The sequence below is a fragment of the Lepidochelys kempii genome, chromosome 1 (assembly GCF_965140265.1).
Source record: "Lepidochelys kempii isolate rLepKem1 chromosome 1, rLepKem1.hap2, whole genome shotgun sequence".
Classification (NCBI taxonomy): Eukaryota; Metazoa; Chordata; order Testudines; family Cheloniidae; genus Lepidochelys; species Lepidochelys kempii.
The window spans coordinates 107,675,604-107,698,515 of NC_133256.1; the positions used below are offsets into that span (position 1 = coordinate 107,675,604).

The 22,912-nt window shown below is 42.6% G+C and overlaps 1 protein-coding gene across 10 annotated transcripts in view; it reads left to right on the top strand.

Annotated features, from left to right (window-relative positions):
* The window catches only part of NAXD (NAD(P)HX dehydratase), a 72,209-nt gene that overhangs the window by 9,750 nt on the left and 39,547 nt on the right, over nucleotides 1–22,912 (top strand). For 8 of the 10 annotated variants that reach the window (XR_012159579.1, XM_073349808.1, XM_073349792.1 and 5 more), the window contains 2 exons: nucleotides 2,802–2,847; nucleotides 4,087–4,175. Coding sequence is in view for 9 of the 10 variants with exons in the window: in XM_073349808.1 (XP_073205909.1) it covers nucleotides 2,802–2,847; nucleotides 4,087–4,175 (135 nt within the window). In the remaining variant the exon portion in view is untranslated. Of the gene's footprint in view, nucleotides 1–2,488; nucleotides 2,508–2,801; nucleotides 2,848–4,086; nucleotides 4,176–22,912 lie in introns of those variants that run through there. The other 2 variants (XM_073349822.1, XM_073349833.1) reach the window with 2 other exon arrangements.

The window sequence follows — 22,912 nt, forward strand, 5'->3', positions numbered from 1 at the left end:
ACAGTGCGGGGGAAAAGTTGTAAAGAATGAGAAGTAATTTGGAAAAAATGACACTTTAGTTACATATAGTTGTGCCTTACATTGGCTAAATCTACTTGGACAAGACCTTGCACAAAGTGCTTTGATGAAACATGTAGTAGATTTACAAAAGTATTTGAATACTGGAGCCTGTTTAAAAAAAATGCCAAGGATCTGTGAAATCCCAAATCCCTGGTGAGACACAATGGAACACTCAAATAGTATGCCTGGAAACATAAATTAAAAATTAGCTGTGTTATCTCAGGATTGTGAGTGATCATGAGGCAGAATTTGAAGATAGAGTGATCAGTGTAACTACTAATCAAGGGATTTACCAAGAAGCAAAGAACTTGATCAGTCAATAAAAACCAGTTGCTGTGGCATTTGACACATTCCAAAGGGGCACATTAACAATTGCAGTTGCATGCAAAGAATGGTTGGATTTACTGAAGATCTTGCACCGTGCAAAGCAACAGCACAAAACAGATTTAATGAGGCAGTTACTCCTGTACACATGTTGGCCAACCTGGTTTGGTCTTCATCTAAAATAAGCAGGAAAGAAATTGTCAACTGAATAAGAAGAAATTGCCGGGCAGTGGTTGCTCAGTAAAAATCCTCACTTTCTGCCATATTCACTTGCATTTAAAGTAGAAATGCTGTATCTAAAATCAGTGTTTTCATCTGCTATGAAGGAAAAAGTTTCCCCTGTAACATGGTGGGAAAAATCTGAAGACTACTAATATTACATCTGACTTCATAGAACTGGTGGTACAATTGCATCAGTGTTCAGCAAGCACAGAACAAATCTTTTCAAACTTTGGATACATCAGCTCAAAATTGAGGCTTAGTGTGTACATTTCATAAAAGTTGGGCTTGTGCTACAGAATGCTGTACTGCCATATGGACCTGGAGTGGTAGTCTACAATTCTGCATGCTTCTGATTGCTTAAAGTTTCAAGCCTACAGTTCTGCGGTATTGTCACTTTCATATAACCAACTGTTTTTAATTTTTGTCTATGTAACATGGAAAAATGGAACAGGTCCTGACTGAAATGTGTAACTTGAGAAAATACCAAACAAAATGTGTAGACGTTCCCATGTTCAATGCTATGATTGCATATATTAGAATTACACCCAGTTCAATTTTACTTTTTTTGCCAAATTTAAGCCAATAGATTCAGAAATTTAATTCATATAACCACAATTTGAATCTAACTAAAACTAAGTGTAAGGTGGTATGCATTAATGAAACAGTTTTTATCATAGTCACACTTTAAGGCACTTTCTAACTAGCTTTTCTTGGGGTAGTAAAAACCACTTCTGGTAAATGTCATGCCATCCCTGTTTTGGCTATAAATGCAGTTGAAGTTTGGTCATTTGAGTTCCATTCCCCTCTACCTTCTCTCTTCTTTCCACCCTAATGTCTGTCTTTACACAATGTAGAAGGAAATTTAAATGGAGCTTATGGGAGAAGCATTGAGAATAAAGTAACAAGGTGAAACAACTGATGATAGTGGTGATATCCTTATACGATTCCTGACTTACACCAGACTTATGAACTACATCTTGGCTACCTGGCCATGGTTCTTGGTTTGAATTCAAGCTGCCTTTTGAGACTCTTATTATGCACCTTCTCAACACTAATCAGGTGGCATGTTTTTGCTAATAGTATCCTGATTTGAACTCTGGGGAACAGAAGATAGTGTAGGTCAATTGAGGAGGGCACAGGACTGGAAGTTATAGGACCTAGGCTCTATTCCTGGTTCTGCCAGGGACCTGATGATAGGGACCACGTGTCTTGAACCCGGGTCCTGAGGAGCTAGTAAGTTCCAGCCTGTTGCCCAGTGACCTAAAAGTTGTCAGAATAGAAGCTGAACTTTGACAGAGGAGTCCAGTCCTGGGATCTGACTGACTGGTTCAGAGCTGCTATTTAAACTAAGCACAGGGACAGGAAGTTGTCCATGCAGCTGGGTTCCCCGTGTTTAGGACTGCTTCCTCTCTAGTACCTGATCCTGCTGTTGATCTCCTGGTATCTTGACCCTTTCTGATGCCTGACTCTCGGTTTTGCTCTCTGGTCCATCTTGAACTCTGACCTGCTCTGAGCCCAAGGCAAGACTGCCGAACATCTCAGTTGTGACACCCATTGTGATGCGTTGCGTGAGTCATTTCACCTTACTGTGCCTCCGTTTGGCCGTCTCTAAAATGGCGATATTACTTCTATTGTGACGTACTTGGAAATCTACAGATTAAAAATACCACTTAAAGAGCTAAATTCATTATTTTCATAGAATATCAGGGTTGGAAGGGACCTTTTTGTTACAGTTAGGATTTCCCTATTGGATTATCCTTGTCTCTCTAATTCGCTTTTTTGATTGGTCTACTAGAGCCCAAATTTGACCTGGCAAGGCACGTTGCAAGATACTGTCTTTTATACCTGAGCTTTTTCTGAGTCCCTTTTCTGAATGGATTGAGTCTGTCTTTTGTGCTTATGTGAGTACTTTGTGTTGACTTTTATTTATGATGTAATCCATGTAAATATCACACAAATGAGAGTGGATGCATAGGGTGAAATCTCAGCCTCGTTGAAGTCACTTGGAGTTTTGCTATTGACTTCAGTGTGGCCAGGATTTCACCCATCCTTTATAAATAGGAACTACTTGAGCTTATTTATTTAACTTGCTCTTGAATTCGATTCTTCGTTGTAGCAGGGTGATCAATTGCCAACTTTGTCTTTTGGTACAATTGTGTGTCTGTTTCCTAACCTAGAAAATGTTTCATTTGTAGGTACACTGGGGCACCATATTTTGCTGCAATTTCAGCTCTAAAAGTGGTACGTGTTTTCCAGCTTTCATGTGTAATGTATTTTTAATAACATAAATGGATTGTCTAGTGTCATTTGCAAAAGGCTTGTATTGTACTATGTATGGGATTTTAGTTCTACTAGAAATGTAACTTTTTTTATCTTTTTAATAATTTCTGAGTTCTAGAACATTCATAACTTTTATGGCTAGGAAGAATCTCAGATTTGTAAGTCATTCATTTTTTTTTCTTTTCAGTAAGCTAAGTTTATTATTATTTAATTTAGGCAAGACCAAAAATAATTTAAACTGGGCTCTTTTGTATTTAAAGTTTGACAGAGATGACTACTCGGTATGACAAGACACTATGGCCATAATACAGCCATTTGTTATGTGCAGGCAGGCTGCTGCACCAACCTGGAACCTTACTGAATTCAGTGGGCCTATGCACAGACATAGCATTTCACCTTAACAGAACAAACTTCAGGATCAGGACCTTAAATTGCTCAGGGGTTGGAAAATGTTAAATGATGATATTAATACACCAGAGGAACCATTAGTTGGTTACTGTCTTCCTTTAAGTGTTTGTATCTTTTAAGTCTGGTGTGTCTTTCTACACCCGAAGTATTGGAAACTTCTTGTCCCTGGCTACCTAACCTACGTGTATATTATTTGCTTTTTCTTATCAGAGGTAAAAGAAGCATAGGGTCAAACTCAGAAATGCATGCAATTCAATGGTAATAAATGAAATTGTGCCAATTTATCTCTAGGCCAGATTTGGCTCATTGGATCAAAAACTATGGGATTGGAAAATAACTCCTGGGTAATCTTGTTTATCCTGCATGAATATAGCACAACACCAATTTTTGTCTGTGCTGTAACCTATCTCCTACTTGACTGTCTCCTTTTTGTCTTTCCTTACTGTGGGACTAGGCCTGTCATTCTTGCTCATGCATGAATGGAGAGGATTACTCATGTGATAAAGGGTTTCAAGATCTGGCCCTAAACTTTCACTGATTTTTTTGCCATAATCCTGTTCAGTAAGCAAGTATATCTGTAAATATGCAATTTAGCATGGAAGTTAGAGCTAAGAAATAAAGTAATTTCTCTCCAAACTATTGAATGCTAGTCAAGATGGAACAAATAGGTGCCAAGTTTGCTTTATTTAACAAGCAGTAGGAATCCATAGTTGTTCAATGAATAGCTATTGGAATAATTGTTTATGCACTACTAAGATTACAAATGGTAATTCTGCAAATTTTCTTTCTTAGGGTGCAGACTTATCCCACGTATTTTGTACCAAAGATGCAGCAGCTGTAATAAAGTCATATAGTCCGGAGCTGATTGTTCATCCAGTGCTGTAAGTAACCTTTTTTTCTTTAAATTATCAAGTCAGGACTACAAGATTGAACATTTCAGTGTGATAGTTCATTGGTTTACAATGTTGCTCTTCCTGAATCACAGGACAGGTGAATTAAAGGTTATGAAAGTGATTATGTATTACGTATTTTCATTTAAGAGCATGCGCAGATTCTGACCTGTTAGAGCCATGTACGTGTGTTTGCGCGTGCGTGTTTCTGTCAAAGCACAAATTAAAAAAGCAAACGTTATTCTTTCAGCTTGCTTGCTGATGTGTTTGTAATTGTTATGCATTAAACGGGAGCAGTCACAAAATCCAGAACTGAGTATGGGACAAGTCCGCATTTTAGAATCTCTTTTTAAAAGCCAAAATAAAACACTCACATCCCAATTTTTTTCCTTCTTGGTTCTGAATCAGTTTTACTTTCTCACCACTGTGGACATGACACTATACATGCTAAATTACTGCACGAGAAACTGATTTTAATTTTTTATGATTTTCTTTTTAATCTAAACTTCTTAAATGTTTCACCTTGTAGATAACCCTTTAATGACTACATTTGTTAACTAGACTCAGTATAAAATATCAAGGTCTGCTTATATGAATTTGTGAGAGGTTAGTTGGTTTTTGTTTCAGTTGTTGGCTGGAGTGTGTCACTAACTGGATATCTTACAGGCGACATTGTTTGGGTTAGGTTTTGCAAATTGTTAGGAATGAATGTACCAAGTAAGAATCAAGATCTAGAGCCCTGTAAGTGAGGCCTACAGTAAGCTTGCAGTACAAATTGCAGTGCATTGGTGTAAATCATGTCTACACACACTAGAACCTTACATAACCTAGAAAAAACAGTGCTTTAAAAACAAGAATCGAAACATTTGATAAATGCTACTGTAGACAGGATTTAATACTTTAAAAAGGGTGCTAACATGTTTTTTTTAAAGTGATCAACCCTAAAGGGAAGCCTGGGATTGACTGCTACCAGTTAGCACATTTTAAAGATGTTAAATGTTTTCTGTGTGAAAATTGGAAAAATATGTTTAAAACAAGTAAGCAATCAGGATTTTTGGGGGGGGGGAGGGGCTTTTTTAAAAAATTATTTTTAAAGCACACCTTTTTGTTTTCCTGGTGTAGACAAGGTAGAGTTGTTTGCATTGCCCTGGTGCAACCACACTAATGTCTATACTCCAATGGCTAGATCCTCAGCTGGTGTAAATTGTCACAGCTCCACTTACTTCAGTGGAGCTATGACAGTTGGGGTAACCAATGTGACTTTATGTGGGAGGAGTTGATACACAGTACCGTTGACTAGTTTGTGGTAATGAAAAGGTATCATAGGAAAAAATGAGATAATGTGGTCAGAAAGGAGAGATTGCTGGATCTTCATGAAGTGACGGATTCTCTCTCTCTCTAAATTTCTATATGTGGAATTCCTACGGGTTCTTCTTTCCACACAGATTTTAGTTCAGTGTCTTCTGTAGAATAAATCTGTCAATTTAAAAAAAAAAAAAAAAAAAGTTGCCCCTCTGGTTGCACAGGAAACCTTTTGATGCTAATCTGATGCACTGTCCTATTAATTCTGTAAAAAAGACAAACGCTGTGTGTGTGAATGAACTTGCCCTATTCATCCAAATAGAATGTTAGGTCTGAAGCCTTGTCACTGTTTGTGTCTATCGCTATTTTTACACTTCAAACTGACTTAGCAGAAACAGTCAGCTAATATACACCTCTACCCCGATATAACATGAATTCAGATATAACGTGGTAAAGCAGTGCTCCGGTGGATCAAAGCAAGTTTGATATAATGCGGATTCACCTATAACGTGGTAAGATTTTTTTTTTTGGCTCCCGAGGACCGCGTTCTATCGGGGGAGAGGTGTACTTATTCAGTATGGTTGGATATTGCTGGGAACATTACTTAAACTTGAATAAAGTTTAAGATATAAAAACGCAAACAATGTTCAGGTTTGGTTTTAAAAAAAAAAATTTTTACCTCCCTATAAGACTTCTTGCCCATTCTCCTGCCTCCAAATGTAAGATAATGATTAAGGGTACGTTTTGGTCCTGGGTATTTTTAATAAAAGTCATGGACAGGTCACGGGCAATAAACAATAAGTCACAGCCCTTTGACTTGTCCATGACTTTTATTAAAAATACCTGTGACTAAATCTTACCTGTTGGGAGGGGAGTCCCAACCCCATGCCCCAGCCCTGTTTCCCCTCCCTTCTTCTGTGACCTCCATGAATTGTTTGCGGTCTTAATAATGGTCTTTCCTCATAAATGTGAGCACTGTACATTTTTGTGGGTTCCCAAATGCCTTGATGCAATGTTTTAAATCCAGTTTTGTCTGTGTCAAACACACACTGCCCACATTCACTTTTAAAGCCATTCAAGACTTAGTTGCATCTTTTACATATCATCTCTTATGTGGTATTGAGCTGTCAGTCCCTGTTTCTCCTCTTCCAGCAACGGCAAAACGCATCAGTCCATTTTTTCCTCTCAAACATCCCTTGCATAGTTATCTCTCTTTATGAATGAGAGGCGCTCCCTATAAAAGTTTGCAGAGCTGTTGCATTGTCCTTCTTCCTACCCCTCATTAAAGGTCACCTTTGCTGTGATATCTGCATAATGCATGACAGTGGCTAGGCAGCTGACGTTCTGTGACCCTGCTTGTTATGCCAATCATTATCAGGGCCTTGTGTATTCTGTGTTCACTGATTTTTATTTTGCAGAATTTGACATTTTGCCAGACTGCTGTACAATGCCCCCTTTTAGTGCAGTCAGGAGTCTGACATCTTATGCTCTCTGCTCTACTGTGAGCTGACTGCAGCTTCCTCTTTTAGTACTGCTTTCACCTCAAGAGGGAGGACATTACGATAAGTAGCACATTTTCCTGCCTTGCTCTCCTTAAAAGTGCAAGCTGGAACATGAAATGAAAGCTCTCTGGGCTCATCAGGATGGCCTTTGCCTATCTTTTGAAGGTGTGGGTCAGAGGAGGTATGTGACAGCCAGAGGCTGAGCTGATGAGCCTTGGGAGCCAGGCACACGCACTCATGCCCAGGATACAAAATGTCATGGCGTGGGGGTCTGAACAAAGTTTGAGAAGGAAGGTTGTTAGGGCAGAGGGCCAACCTGATGAGCTGCAGGAACTGGGTAGAATTCCATTCCTTGTGAGCCGCAAAGGATGTGGGGCTGAATTGGGTAATTTGCAGTCCTAGGTGTACCACAACTCCTAGTTTCAGACCATTGCCCCATCTGCCACTTGGACAGATGGTGGCAGGGTGCCTGCTCCCCTCCCAGTGAGGCAAGGGTAGCAGCATGAGGCCTGGGAACGATAGAGCTTTACCTAGCTGCCACATACTCCTTTTCCCCCATTACATCCCAGGAGCTGGGTAATAGTAGCTGTCTCTATAACAGAGGTGGGCAAACTACAGCCCACAGGACCATCCTGCTCGGCCCATGAGCTCCTGGCCCGGGAGGCTAGTTCCCAGCCCCTCCCCGCTGTTCCTCCTCCACCGCAGCCTCACCTTACTGCGCCACCGGCAGCGCAGCTGCAGAGCCCAGCCTGATCCGGTGCTCTGTCCTGCGTGGCTGCCTGTCCTGGTGCAGCCACACCCCCAGTGCTCCAGGCAGCGCGGTAAGGGGGCAGGGAGCGGGGGGGGTTGGATAGAGGGCAGGGAAGTTCGGGGGGGTGGTCAGGGGCCAGAGTGTGGATAGGGGTTGGGGCGGTCAGAGGGTGGGGAACGGGGGGACAGTCAGGAAGGAGAAGGGGGGTTGAATGGGGCAGCGGGGGGCAGTCAGGGGCAGAGGGTCTGGTGGTAATCAGGGGACAGAGGAGGGGGTGGATGGGGCAGAGGTTCCTTGGGGGCCGTCAGGGAACAGGGGGTTGGATGGGGCAGGAGTCCGGGGAGGGGGGGCATCAGGGGGAGAGAAGCAGGGGGGGTTGGATGGGGGTGGGGGCCAGGCCATGCCTGACTGTTTGGGGAGGCATAGCCTCCCCTAACCGGCCCTCCATACAATTTCAGAAACCGGATGCGTATCTCAAGCCACAAAGTTTGCCCGCCCTTGCTCTATAGGGAACCTAAACATTCAGCCTTATCAGGAGTAATTTTCTCCTTTATCCAGGGATTCTGTAAAATATACTGCTGCACCTTTTGAGAGGATTTGGCAAGGTAATGCAAAAAAATCAACAAGGTAACCTAATTAACTTTGCTGTGGAATTGAATAGCACATGCTGCAAAACTTGAGCCCATAGTGCCTGGATCACAATCTCCCTCTTCACCCCACCATCTCACATCATATTCATCTTTTTTATGTCATCGCATACTTACACTGTAAATTCTTCAGGGTGCCCACTGTGTTGTCATTATAGGCACGTACAGTGTCTAGCACAGGAGTGGGAAAACTACAGCCTGTGGGCCACATCTGGCCTGCCAGCCGATTTAATCTGGCCCTTGAGCTCCTGCTGGAGAGTGGGGCCTGGGGCTTGCCCCGCTCCTGTGCTCCAGCCGGGGAACAGGGTCAGGGGCCGCTCTGTGTGTGCGCGCGCTGCGGCTCCACGTGGATTCCGGAAGCAGCAATGTGTTGTGTCCTCCCCCTCCTGCCCCAGCTCCTACGCGTAGGGGCAGCCAGGGGGCTCTGCATGCTGCACCTGCCCCAAGCGCTGCCTCCGCAGCTCCCATTGGCCAGGAACTTGTTGCTGCTTCAGGTAAGCGCTGCCTGGAGCCTGCACCCCTGAGCCCCTCCCATGCCCAAACCCCCTTCCCCAGCCCTGATCCCCCTCCTGCCCTCCAAACCTCTCGGTCCCAACCTGGAGCACCCTCCTGCACCCCAAACCCCTCATCCTCAGCCCCACCCCAGAACCTGCACCCCCAGCCAGAGCCCGCACCCTCCTGTGCCCCAATTCCTTGCACCAGTCCGGAGCCCTCTCCCACACTCTGAACCCCTCAGTCCCAGCCTGGAGCACCGTCCTACACCCCAAATCCCTCAGCCCCACCCCAGAGCCCGCACCTCCAGCTGGAGCCCTCAGACCCTCCAAACCCTGCCCCAGCCCGCGCCTGCACCCTGAACTCCTCATTTCTGGGCCCCCTACCTCCCCCAGAGCCCTCACCCCCTCCTGCATCCCAACCCCCATTTCGTGAGCATTCACAGCCCACCATACAATTTCCATACCAAGATGTGGCTCTTGAGCCAAAAAGTTTGCCAACCCCGGTCTAGCATGTTGAGGTCGTTATTGGAGCCTTTAAGTGCTATTGCAGTACAGATGATAAATGTCCCAGTTCATAGAATATCAGGGTTGGAAGAGACCTCAGGAGGTCATCTAGTCCAACCCCCTGCTCAAAGCAGGACCAATCCCCAACTAAATCATCCCAGCCAGGGCTTTGTCAAGCCTGACCTTAAAAACCTCTAAGGAAGGAGATTCCACCACCTCCCTAGGTAACCCATTCCAGTGCTTCACCACCCTCCTAGTGAAGTAAGTTCCAGCTTGCTGACTTGCACACTCAACAGGGTTGTGTGCGGGGGGGGGGGGGGCAGCACAGGTTTCCTTCTCCTCCCCCCATCAGCGGGAGCACAGAACTTCTCTGGTACCGGAGAGGGGAGAGTGAGCTCCTCTGGTCCTGGGGCCACAGGAGGAGGGGGAGAAGAGCCAGCTCCACCAGCTGTAGTGGGGAGATGACTGCTCCTCTGGCCCTGGGGTCATGATGGGGAGAGGCAGATCCTCCAGCGTTAGGGGATGGGAAGGGAGAAGCAGCTCCGCTGGCTGCCGGGGGGGTGGGTGAGGTGGAGAGGCAGGTCCTCCAGCTGCAGGGGTCACACAAAGTGTCCCTCCAAAAGCAGCCAAATTTTTATTCCTGTGCATGCCCTTGCCAGCCAACCTCCTTCTCTTCCCAGCCTTCCAAGTGTCTGAGTTCCTAGCAGCTTTTGGGCCCCAGTGATATACGCTGCATACAGGCCTACTCAACCAAAAGTATGCGCTGAATGCTCCAAAACTGGTGTGTGATATGTGCACTTTGGGATTTGGAACATCCTGGACTCTGTTTCAAACTCTACTCAGTAGAGAGACAGGCAAGTGGTGCATCTTGGCCCTCACTACCTCATTAAGGACTCCATTCCATACCCATTGAAATCAATTACAAAACTTAAGGGGCAGGATCTGGCCCCTGAATGTCAGCTGGCTGTATGAGAAGAGAGAATGTTGCAAGGTTAGGCAAGAAGTCTGGCAGATACAGCATTAGTTCCTACATACTTAACCATCACTACACCCTAGAAAAAGGTCCACCTGATTCACCCCAAATGTAACATACCTTTTGCTTTGAGTGAGACTTTGGACTGGGGCCAGCCACCCTGAAAGAGCAAAGGTGCTACTACAGGGGTGATTTCAGAGCAATTTGAGTGCTCCTTTTTCCGCAAAGCCTAGCCTCACTCATCTGCAGTCATACTCTGAGCCCCTGCCAACCTGGGGAACTAAGACTGGCTCAGGGACTAGGACCTATGGCTGTTGCATGCCAATGTATTACCCACAGACCAGCAGCTTAGACCATAGGTCTTGTATGTAAATAATCAAGACTTTGTGTGAACTTTTTCCTAATTAGGGTAAAAGTGATTTGTTATAATTCTTGTAGAGAAGATTCCAGGAATTAGTGGGGTTTGTAAAAGTTCTGCAGCAGTTCTCTTTAACGTTTTTTTAATGTCTTGTGTTTGTCTTTACAATGGCAATGCTATAGTTAAAGTTGCATAAAGTCCATTAATGGCAATTAGCCAAGATGCTGAGGGACATAACCCCATGCTATGGATGTCCCTAAATCTTTGACTTCCGGAAGTAGGGACTGGACAATGTGGGATGGTTCACTTGATAATTGCCCTCTTCTGTTCATTCCCTCTGAAGCATCTGGCAGTAGCCACTGGAATACAGGATATTGGGCTAGATGGGCCATTGGTCTGACCCAATATGGTCATTCTTAAGTTCTTACATGGCAGCCATCTGTGCCAGCAACAATATATGGTTTTTTGGGGGAGAGGGGAATTGTAACTACTGTACCCCACTGTAAAAGTACAAGAAAATTATAGGTAGTGTAAAATGTATGAAGTTGAAATTGTCAGCCCACCAGTGCTTAGAATTTTTAATGACTGCAGCTGGTCAGGGCCCCTGTTTCATGATGATCTAAACTATTAAAAAAAAATCTGAGTCAAGGTACATGGTTCCAATATGGCTGTTCCCTGGCATTGCTGCAACAAATTAAAATTGGTAGTGTGATTGAAACCAAACCATGTTGTAACTCAGATAAAGAATTGGATATATCCAAGTGCAGGCTATAAAATGGCTGTATTGATAGTCTTTGGCAAGGTGGGTAGAGTTGCTCTTGATTGGCTTTGTTCTTGTGTGAGAAGCCTCAGAGGACAGTTAGGCAGTGGCTCATTTGTCCTGAGGGCTCTCTTTGGCAGTGTACATAGGGCTGTATTCTGTCACTTCTGTTGCCCAACAGTCATATAATGCCTCTGGGATAGTTAATAAGGAGACATGGATCACAATAGTGTGTTGACCGTACACAGTTCGATGGCTGTATCACCTCTGATCATTTTGGCACAGTGAAACAAAAGATCCAGTGTTTGAAATCTAACTAGCTGAAACTCTACCCAAGTCTGTTCTTGGATGTTCAACTAGCAACTGTGGCCAAATATGCTCATTTTGTTGGTTCTCCGTTGTTGCCTGGTAGGATGAATGTGACTGTTTCTTTCAGATGCAGATCTTGATAGAGTCATCCGTGTCTTTGTTGTCATGAGGTTAGAAAATGAAGCTGGTGCAGAATGTGGCAGCCCATTTATTAAACAAAGTATCTTACTGTGAACATATAACTTCAGTGCTCTTGGAACTGCACTACTGGATTGCCACCATGGCTCCTGTTTTAGTCTGCAGGTGAAGCCTGCCAGATTCTCTAGTGGTGGTTTTGTTACTGGTAAATCCATGAAGAAAACGGTTGATGTTAAAGATATAGAACCCCCTCTTTCTTTGGTTTGTTTTTGCTTACCTAGTCCACAAATGCAAGGGCATTAAAGATGAAAGTAACTCTTGGTATACCTGGGGTCTGCAGCTCAGATATTATATAAAGTCATCCAGTTTGTCTGAAGTCCACTGTGATAATTAACCACAATTTGGTTGATGAATAAAAGTATTAGTATTCTGAATTTAATTCAGTGTAACCCTTTAAATTACCATTTCTTAAAATTCAGATAGGTCTTTTTGGTTCTCGGGTACCTTCTGACCCACAGCATGCCAGTGAAGTCACTTTGATTTGATCTGGTTCATTAAGGCCCTTTATGAGGGAAACTTGGATTGGTAATGGGATTATAGAGCTTTTCACATAAAGGTCACCATTTCAAATCCAGTTCAAGATATTAAATACTGAAAGTTTCTGCTTTCTGATGTCTTTTCAGTGATCTGTATGAAAAGTTAGTGGACTTGGTTCCATCCCTGGTAGACAGACAGATTTCTACTACAAAATCCATTATTACTGTACACTCCCCTGTCTGCTTCAGAAAAGAGACCAAACATTTAGTAAGCCAAGATGAAAGTACCCTCTGTCCAGGTAGGTGGTCCATCCCAGGTTCAGTCTGAGGCACCTGGGTGGACGGTGTAGGTACTCTTGCATTTCCTGTGCAGTACATCGTTGTTGGTTGCTGTCAGTCTGGTATCTTTCATGAACATACAATTACTGTATTTATTTTATAACATATTTAAACATAGCCTTTCTGAAATAAAATTTAGATTTGTCAATTTACTGCAAGAATAATTGTGTATACGTTTAACAAATAGATCAGTTGTAGGAGTTTATAGAGTCACATAACTTCACGATAAAAAGAAAATCCTCCCCCCCACACTTTTCTCTAGCTAATCTGCCCAGAATATTCTCTTCCCATCACGACCTCACCCAGGATTTGGCATATTGGTTAATTACTCCACTTTCTAAGATTACTTAAATCCTGGAGCTATACACTGTGTGCTGGTTTTAAATCTGTTTATCTACTGTATAAGGTGCCTCAGTGTAAATGTCAGCAGATCTAAATTTCAGTTTGCATTAATATAATTACCTGAAGCACTGGACAAACACAAGTGAAGCCCATTGAGTCACATATCAGAAACTTTTTCTTATCTTTGAAGATAAGACTCTGCTTAGACTTTTGAAACTGGCCACTTAAAAATATAAATGGCTTTATCTGATTTTATATAACAGAACTTTGTAGTTTTATGCCAATTTATTTGGAGTTGCCTAAATGAGTCTTAGGCCAGGTCAATACTATGAACATACATTGGTATAACTGTTACACAGAAGTGTGAAAAATCCACACCCCTTGACCAACACCATTATACTGTTCTAACCCCCGGTATAGACAGTTCTGTGTTCACGAGGGAGCTTCTCCTATCAACATAACTAACATCTCTTGCAGAGGTGGTGTGACACTACGCCCCATGTTCTTCTAGAGATATTGTTATGATTATGGCATAACTATGATGTGTTTTGTGCAAGATGGATCCTGTAGGGTATCACTGCAAAGGTTATGATACACTGAATATGATTATCCTATTTGTATGGATGTATCATTTTGATATCTGAAGTTAGGAATATTGTCTATGCATCTATTACAAATGTGATTACACCTGGGGAACACCCACAAGGCAGAATGCAATCAGTCTAGATGGCTGGCTGGGAAGGGCCATTAGGGAGAACAATAGGTCTTAGAAGAAGCTAATCTCCTGGGGTGGGGGGTGGGGAGGAGCCTTCCTGAGGACACTACTAACAGCCTCTGAGTCATGGCTGCTATAACACTACAGGGGCATGTGACCAGATTACCTGGTACTGGACTCCATCTTGGAATACCAGTATTTTTCCACTGAAAGGCATGGGAACCAAGATGGGAGACAAAAGGTTCATGCCATATGCAAAAGCTATTTAAGTCAGGGGAGTGACATCGTGGTTCTTCACTGACTCCCTGCCCAAAGAGACTCCTGGAAACACCTGAGGAAAAAGGACTAAACTTGGGGGAACCTAGGCTAGAGGGATTTCTAGCTTGCAAAAGGAATACCTGTGGTTTTTAAGCTGTGAGCAAGTGCAGCTGGCCCCTCAAGAATCTCTTCAAACTGCTTAAATCAACAATTAGGGTGAGAATTTGCTACTCATATCCAATCTCTTTAGTGTATTAAGCTTAAATTGTGTTTTTGTTCATTTGCTAGGTAATTTGCGTTCATCTGTTTGCTATCCCTTATAATCACTTAAAATCTATCTTTTGTAGTTAATAAACTTGTTTTTGTTTTGTCTAAAATCAGTGTGTGGAAATCATAACTTGGGGCAGAAAGTTGTTGCATATCTTCTTCCACATTGAGGGAGGGGGCAAATTTCATGAGCTTACGCTGTACAGTTCCCTGTGCAGCGCAAGACTGTATAATTTGGGTTTACCCTCCAGAGGGGTGTATGCCTGGGAGCTGGTAAGTGCCCTAGCTGTATAGCCTTCCCATGCAGGGACTGGTCAGAAAGCCTGTCAGCGTGTTACTACAGCTGTGTTACTACCTCTGTGCTGGTGAAAGTGAGAGACCGGGAGCGTGTCTGCAGCTTCTCACAGCATTACAGGGTGAATGGGAGCCCAGGCTTGTGAGTTGGGGGGGGGGCTCAGTGGTACCCCAGTTCCAGTTGGCACTCTGGGGAGGGGGAACCCGTCACAGGTGGATTAACTACATCAACGGGAGAAGCTCTCCCACTGGCATAGTAGATCTTGGCTGAAGTGCTGCAGCTGCACTGATGCAGCATTGTAAATATAGACCTGCCCTTAGAGTGCACTGCTAATGAGCAAGACTTGGAAAACACATTCTCCAGTGATGAGTGAAATTATTGATTGGGTGACTGCACCTTGGCTTGCCAGTGCTCTGCTTCCTTGCACAACAATTAGCCTCCATTTGGGCAGATGCAGAACTCTGATTACAAAAGAAAACGAAAACAAACTTCAGGACTAGCAAGTCTTGCCACACTCTTGCTTATGAGTTTATGGCTTTATTTTTCTATCCCCTTCCACAGTTCCTAGTTACTCACTGCAGACTGTCTCATACGTGTTTTGGGTGTACAAAGAAAGAAGAATAACAAGCACATAAGATGCTGATAAATACACCTATGCATACTTCTGCCCTTTTTACCAGTAGCCAGGGGAGAATCAGGGAGACATTTGCTGGGCTTTTCAGGAAGGTGCCTTTGGATCCCACTATGGGGACACTTCCTCTTTCTTTCTTATTTATATCTATCATTTAATTTACCATTATTAAGGGAACTTAGTCAAAAAAAAAATCTGATGGTATTTCACATTGCTATTATTTGGCTAGCCTGGAGCTAAGCAGATGCTTAAAGGTTCACAGCATTTGAAGAAAAGCTGCCACTTTGGCCTGCCTCAGGAATGTTTTGATTGCAGATATCTGCAAAGCAACTGTATAGTTTATGCTCCAGATTTACAAAGTATTATTACTTGGATTCAACCTCCAAGTGGATTTTCACTATGAGATTTTCATTCCCACCATAGGGGAATCCAAACTCTTGCCCAGTCACCCCACTCAAAAAAAGATTTTATTTGGGGACATCCCTAATTTTCATTTGGTCAATTTTTGCATTGGATTGTTAATCCTTTTTGCATTCTCAAATGTTATATGTTGGACTTGTAAGAGATTCCTGGCTCCTTTTTATATTGTTAATGCTATTCTTTTGGGACATTCCTAGGGCTTCTTACGCTTCAGGAGTAGGAGTCCTGCAGAGGTAATATCTGTTGGATAAGAGAACATTTGTTTCTCATAACTCTGCTTCTCTGAAGATCTCATCTTTTATTATTCTTGTTCTTCTGACCAGTTCCCCTCAGAGCCTGATGGTGGTTTTTTGAAGGAGGTTTCTCTTGCACTTCGTTTTTCATTTTTCCCCCTTTTGAGGTTCATTTTTGATTGTGTTGATCATTTTGAATAGTCTTCTCTCTGGGAGCTTAGGCTAGTGATCAGTTGAAGGCACTGACTGGAATGTCTAGAGGATAGCAATTGCATTCCTTAGGGCAGAGGTTCTCAACTTTTCCAGACTACTGTACTCTTTTCAGGCATCTGATTTGTCTTGCACATCCCAAGTTTCACCTCACTTAAAAACTGCTTGCTTACAAATCAGAGCTGAAAATACAAGCATCACAGCACACTGTGACTGAAAAATTGCTTACTTTATCACTTTTATTATATAATTGTAAAATAAATCAATTGGAATATAAATATTGTACTTACATTTCAGCGTGATACTTAAGTCTGTTTTTCACTTGGGAGCCTTGTCATTCTGGGAGGCAGTGAAGTGACAGCAACAACTGTTTTTTTCAGAGTAACAGCCGTGTTAGTCTGTATTCGCAAAAAGAAAAGGAGTACTTGTGGCACCTTAGAGATGTTTTTTTCCACATTGAGTCTATTCCTACTCTCAGGGCCGGTGTTAGGAGGTGGCAGGCAGGGCAATTGCCTGGGTCCCCACACTACAAGAAGCTAAGTTGCTCAGGCTTTGCATTCCATCCTGGGTGGCGGGGCTTGGGCTTCAGTTTTCTGTCCTCGGCCCCAGTATGTCTGAGGTCGGCCCTGACGATCCCATAAAGACAAACTTGCGACCCACAGTTTTGAGAACTGCCGAGATAGTATATAGAGCAGCATAAATAAGTCGTTGTCGGTGTGAACTCTTAGTTTGTCCTGAGTTTACTAGTGCTTTTTATATACCCTTTTGTAAAACTAAGCAGATATATAGATGAGTTAATGTACCCCCAGAGGTACACCTACCCTGGGTTGAGAACCACTGACTTAGGGGGTCAACACAGTGACCAGTAAGAAGTGGGGGTGTCTAGTTTTTACTTTGGTTGAGAATCCTGCAAGATCGTATCTTCAGTGAAACAAGGTTACGTGTTAGGTAATTACCCCATACTGGTTACAGTAACAGTGTTACATCTGTAATTTGGTGTCTGTGTGTGTGGTGTAGACTATAAAATGGCAATTTTATAATTTATGTATTCAGAACTACTATGCAATATAAGCAATCCATATTTCTCTTTAGCTGTGCAATCATAGGTATTCTGAACACCACTGATATTCTGAAATGAAGTGGGTTTGATGCTACTCTAGGCAGTACTTACTCTGATTCCCTTATTAAAAAAACAATAACCCAGCAATCATTTTTCAGCATTTCTTTATGTCAGTGAATTTTGTGGTGGTATCATCATTATTGTTGCTCCTAATCTCTGGTTCTTTCTGGCAGTCTGCTTTGTGTTCTTTCTTGATGTGAAATTGCAAAGAAGTGTTGCATGAAAGTTAATGTTTGTAAAATGCTTTGAAGATGAAAAGGAGTACAGAAATGCTAAATATTATCACCAAAGGCAAAATAAGCAGGATTGGCTCAACATTGGATTTTGTATTTCTGAACAAATGGTTGTCTTAAAGAGTGTGTATCATTGGTTGAGCTGAGGAAACAAAACTTTCAAGCTTGAAAATAAAAAAAATAGTGAATTTTCTGCTATGAGGTTATGTTCATGAACTGTCCGAAAAGCGACAACATAGTTATGCAACTACTGATGACTTGGATTCAGCTATTAGCCTAAATTTAACAAACCTCTTTTATTTATTACATGCATTTGTTCTTTCCTAGCCAAAATCATTTTAAAGTCATGCTTTTCAAAGCTTCTCTTTTAGCATGGAATAAAATCTTGTTACATAACACTTAAATTGCAGAATGCAGAAGAGAAAAGTAATTTAATAAATGAATAAAACAGTGGCCCACATTACATTTTTTTTTCCAGAAATGGTACCTTTATTAGAATTTGGGTTACTGGAGCCTTTCCACATACTCGATTGTGTGTAAAAATGAATAATTTTTTAATAATGCTTTAGAAGCTCAAGACTTCCAGTAGCACATTTCTGCTTGCCTTTAATGTTTTTCATATATCTGATTAGAGAGAAGACAGAAAATATCTATTTGGAGACTGTTTTATTACTGTTCTTTGTGGGTTTAAAGGAGACAAACTTTAATTAGAAATTGGGTGTCAGTACACTAAGCAAGGAAACTGTTGCAGGGACACACATTTTTATCAAATGGTGGTTTGTCTCATTTACCTATGCACTGGTTCATCACTTCTGCACAGCAATCCTATTTTTGACAGAACCATTTTGGAATCTCAGCACAAAGTGTCTTTTGGGAGCTTGTCCTAGTGCATTATGGGATTCCTGAAGCAGCTCTTGCTAGTCAGAGGGGCTTTTGGCCAACTTCCAAATGAGGCACTGCATCATGGGTTGGGTTGAAGAGAACTGGTTGAGCTCATATAGCTGCAAATGCTTTTGACTCCTGCCTCACACTTGAAGAAAATCATTGTAGAGTGTGCTAGTTCTGACAGACCTAAGCTAAATGTTTGCTCCCAAGTGTTATGAACAATCGTTATAACTGATGCTTCTAAAACACCTAGGATGGCTGTTATCTGTAAACACGAAGCTTTTGTACGAATGTTGCAAATTCAAGATTTTCCAAGTAATAGTATCTTGCAACACTTTTTTTGCTTAAAGTAGAGAGGGTTTGCTGCTCATTCCTTTGTTATAATGTAGTTTTGCTAATGCTGTTAAAAAGAAGCAAAACCAAAGTCCTACTTCCTGCCTTCCATAGTGTTTTACTACCTCTTACCTAACTCCAAGGAGTATTGTGAGGATTAATTAGCATGTGAGTGAAGTGCATGGAAAATATTAGGGCTTGTTGACCAGACCAGGGCTTACCAGAGATTTTTGGGAGCCTGGGGTAAAATCTGAAACTGAGCAACCCCCACCCCCCCCCAACCTTCCAAAAAAAATTCTACTCGGGGAGACCCGGGGAGAGACATTGTGGATGGTGAGCTTGCCCTTCTCTCGCCCTGCAGTGGTGGCTCCCATCCTGCAGGGTTGCAGCACCCCTCAGATTCGGCCCTCCATCATGACAGACAGGCCACGGAGTCTAATTCCAGTGAGTGGCATTGTGACATGGTGTACAGGGTTGCAGCACCACACAGGTTTTGGGGGCCCAGGGCAAACTGATCACCGTCCCCAGAAGCCCTAGACCAGAATAGCCGTTGCAGAGAAACCTATTCTGCAACTGATTAGAGTTTGCAATGGCTGTTCTGGACAGCTTCCCCATGTAGGACTACGGAAGTGTGACGTATTTCTACTGGATAATATCACCAGTTGGATAGTTTGATTTTTCTGTTAATTGACAGGGAATGAGGGGGACAGTGGCCATAACTGAACATCCGAGGAAAAAAATACAAGTAGATCATAGCTTTGCCATGTTAGAACAATGAACAGCGGTACTCATTCCAAAAAAGGCTGTGGTGTACGCTTAAAACATGTAGCAGTTTGAGCTCATTATTCTCTAATTACAATTTTTCAAAGGTTCCAGTAACAAGCAAATGTCCGTTACTATTAAGTATGAGACTTAACATTCAAAAGTCAGGATAGTTACTAATAGCAAAATGTCCAGGTGCTAAGTTGACCCCCTTTTAAAAGAGGTGGAAAGGGCACACAAAATGAACTACTTTTTGTAATTTCAATTGGTTTTAAAATATACCAGGTTTTGGTATCAGAGTACACTTATTGAGAGGGAGGAGCTAAATTCCTTCCACCATTATTCTGTTTCTTTCCCTTCCACCAGCAAGTAGGGAAACCTGCTGTCCCCTTTTCCCTCTCTCCACAGCCACCCAAACAGGATCTGAATAGTGTACATTCTTCATGTCTTTGCATCTTCCCACTCATGGGGATGAGCCTGTGAGCGCAGCCAAATGGTTGCACCTTCTTATAGCAGTGCTTGTTGGTGTGCTTAAGTGCCCCTCCACACCTGCCATCTGTGCTCATGAGTATTCTGAGAGTGAGGCTATAAAAAGCGGGTGGGCTGGCACCCCTGCCGCCTCAGTTCCTTCCAGCCACAGCAGCAGCCAGACCTCTACTTTTCCAGACCCATCTGATCTGGGTCCTTCTCTAGTGAATTCAGTGCCTTCTATTTAGCCAGTTTTAGTTTTAAGGATGGTTAATTAGCTGGTTCTTTTTAATTTTCTGTGAAGGTTTTTATTTCTTAGGCTAGTTAATTCCTACTTTGGTTCCAACCACCAGATCTGAAAACAAGAAGACAAGGCTTCAAGAGGTGTTCCTGTTGTCCAACAGTCTTCTCAGCGTCAGACACCCATACCAGATGCCTGTTGTGGCTCAGAGAGGGTCACTCTTCTTCGAGTGGCTCAATTTGCAGCACTTTAACTGCTGGACTCACAAGGAATGCCAGAATATGCTGCAGGCCTCATTACTGCAGGAATCTCTGGCTGCAAAAACTCCCAGATCTGGCACATTTAAAGGGTCTGTACATAACCATAAGAGAGTTGCGCTTGTTACCTTGAAGTCTAAGGAGGTTGAGAGCACTATGCCAAAGGTTCCAGTCTCTGCCCCAGGATCAGAATTCAAGACTTCAGTGGGGACTGATTCCAGACTATTGTATCTGACCTCAAAGCTCTCAGAGGATCCCTTTGCCAGCCTCTGAATTCAGAGGCAAACCACAGGAGAAACTTTCAAATCCATCTAACTGAATTCTAAGGAGAACTCTGCAGAATAAGAAGGTTTCTATAAGCAGGGCCAAATCTCATTCAGGGGAATCCTCAGACTCCGATCTAAGGACTGCAAATCCTAAACAAAACAAAAATCTGGCATGGGGTAAATCTCAGGTTAAGAGCCATGTTCTGATTTCTAAGATTGTATTGGATCTGAAGAGATTCAGCAGTAGATTCTGTATCTCCCATCCACACTGTATCAGCTCTCACAGGGGTATTGCAAGTGCACCATATGGTTCTGCATTTGGACCTATTGTCACATCTGCAACGAGACAATGTTGTCTCATCTCCCAAATGGAAAGCAGCAAAGAGGAAGAATCCTGTTAGTTCTTCTGCTCCAATCTCCCCACCAGAGAAAAGAAGGTGATCAGACAAATCGTTGTAGATATCCCTGGACACTTTCTTTTAAAATGCCTTTAGGATTCCCCAATAAAGTTATTTTGCCCTTCTTGAGTTTTACATATGACAGGTCCTGTAGTTTCTCCAATAATTTGAGTCCGAGTCAAGATCAGATGCGAGGGTAGAGCTGTAGTCTGAAGAAGTTTTGAAACATGTTAAGCATACCCATATACCTCCTATGTTCCATTCTCATTAGAAAGATTACATCTCCTAAATACAGCGCTTACAGAACATCACACCCTCCTAGCCTGACTTTGGTTACTGGTATGATTGGGAGATACTGCTCTTGTCTTGTTGGCCCGATTAGCCCTTTCTTAGGCAGTATGGGAATGTTCCACATTCTAATCAAGGTAGAAACTCCTTTCTAATATAGGCCAGAAAAGTATCACTCCTTGGATCAGAGACTCCTGGATCCGTCATCTTCACCTGGTTTTAGGGAGCGTTCTTCCACTATAGTTCCTGATGAATTATCAGAGGAAGAAGCAGCACCTGCTGCTCAATTTGAATGTGAGGATTTGGAGCCAGATCTTGACGAGGAATCTTTCATGGATGAAAATCTTGATGTTGCTTCGGCATCCTCCCCACGTGAGGTTGCAATACAATTACATGACTTTTGATCTCTCCCATCAATCACAGACCAAGAAACTTCCCATGCTGTATTCAGCGTTCTGGGTTCTCAGTCTATAACTAAGATTACCCTTCCCATTTTAGGCATGTACAGGCAGTTTGGACTTCTCTATTATGGCAGACTATGCTGAAAAAAAGCTGGCATATTGTACCAATTACTGTATGAAGGTTCTCGTTCTTTCATATACACACTACCTCTAATTCTCATGTGGTGGTAGTGTCAATATAAAGATCCAGAGGACAGTTACATTCTACTCCTTCTGACGGAGAGGGAAAGAAAATGGGATGCAATTGGCAGAAAAGCGTTTTCATCTCCTTTGCTCAATGTTTGAATGGCAAATTCAGGCAGGGAGATTGCACTATTAGTACCACTTAAGGGAGAAAATGAGCATAGAGTATTTGCCAAAGTGCTTGTCGAAGACCAAAGGAAACTTGGCAGCGCCTTCATAATGGAGGGTGAAATAATGGCTAAACATTTGTTCAGAGCTTCTTATGATTCATTGGACTCAATAGCAAGAGTGAGTGTGTCAGCTATTGCACTACACAGACATACTTGGCTTTGTTTATCTGCTCTCCTACCTGAAACTAAATCCAAGGTAGAAGACCTTCTTTTCAAAGGCTATGGGTTATTCAGTAATTAAGAGAAAATGAAGGACACTAGGTCAACTAAAGATGCTGGGAAGTCTGCCAGCCTCCAAGAAAGAGGACCTCAGGACTTGTTTTCAGATATCCTAGACAGTTATATCCCCCTTCCTCTTCATTGTCTTATTTTTCACAAAGATACCTCTTTCTGCATGAACAGCCCCCTCCTTCCCAGCCACAACAGAGGCAAAAGGCTTTAAAGCCCCAAAGGAAGGGGAGGCAGTCTTCAACATTTGTCTTCAGGATTGAATCTTAAACCTCAAATTTAACCTTACTTAGACAACTGACTGACCAAAACCTTATCAGATGAAGGCCTTTCCAAGGTTGTAGTTCAAGTGGTCTCTCTCTTTCTGAGACATTAGGGCTTTTGATAAACAAGAAAAAAATCTCTACACAAAGGATTTCCTTTACAGGAGCAGTTCCTGATTCTCATGTAG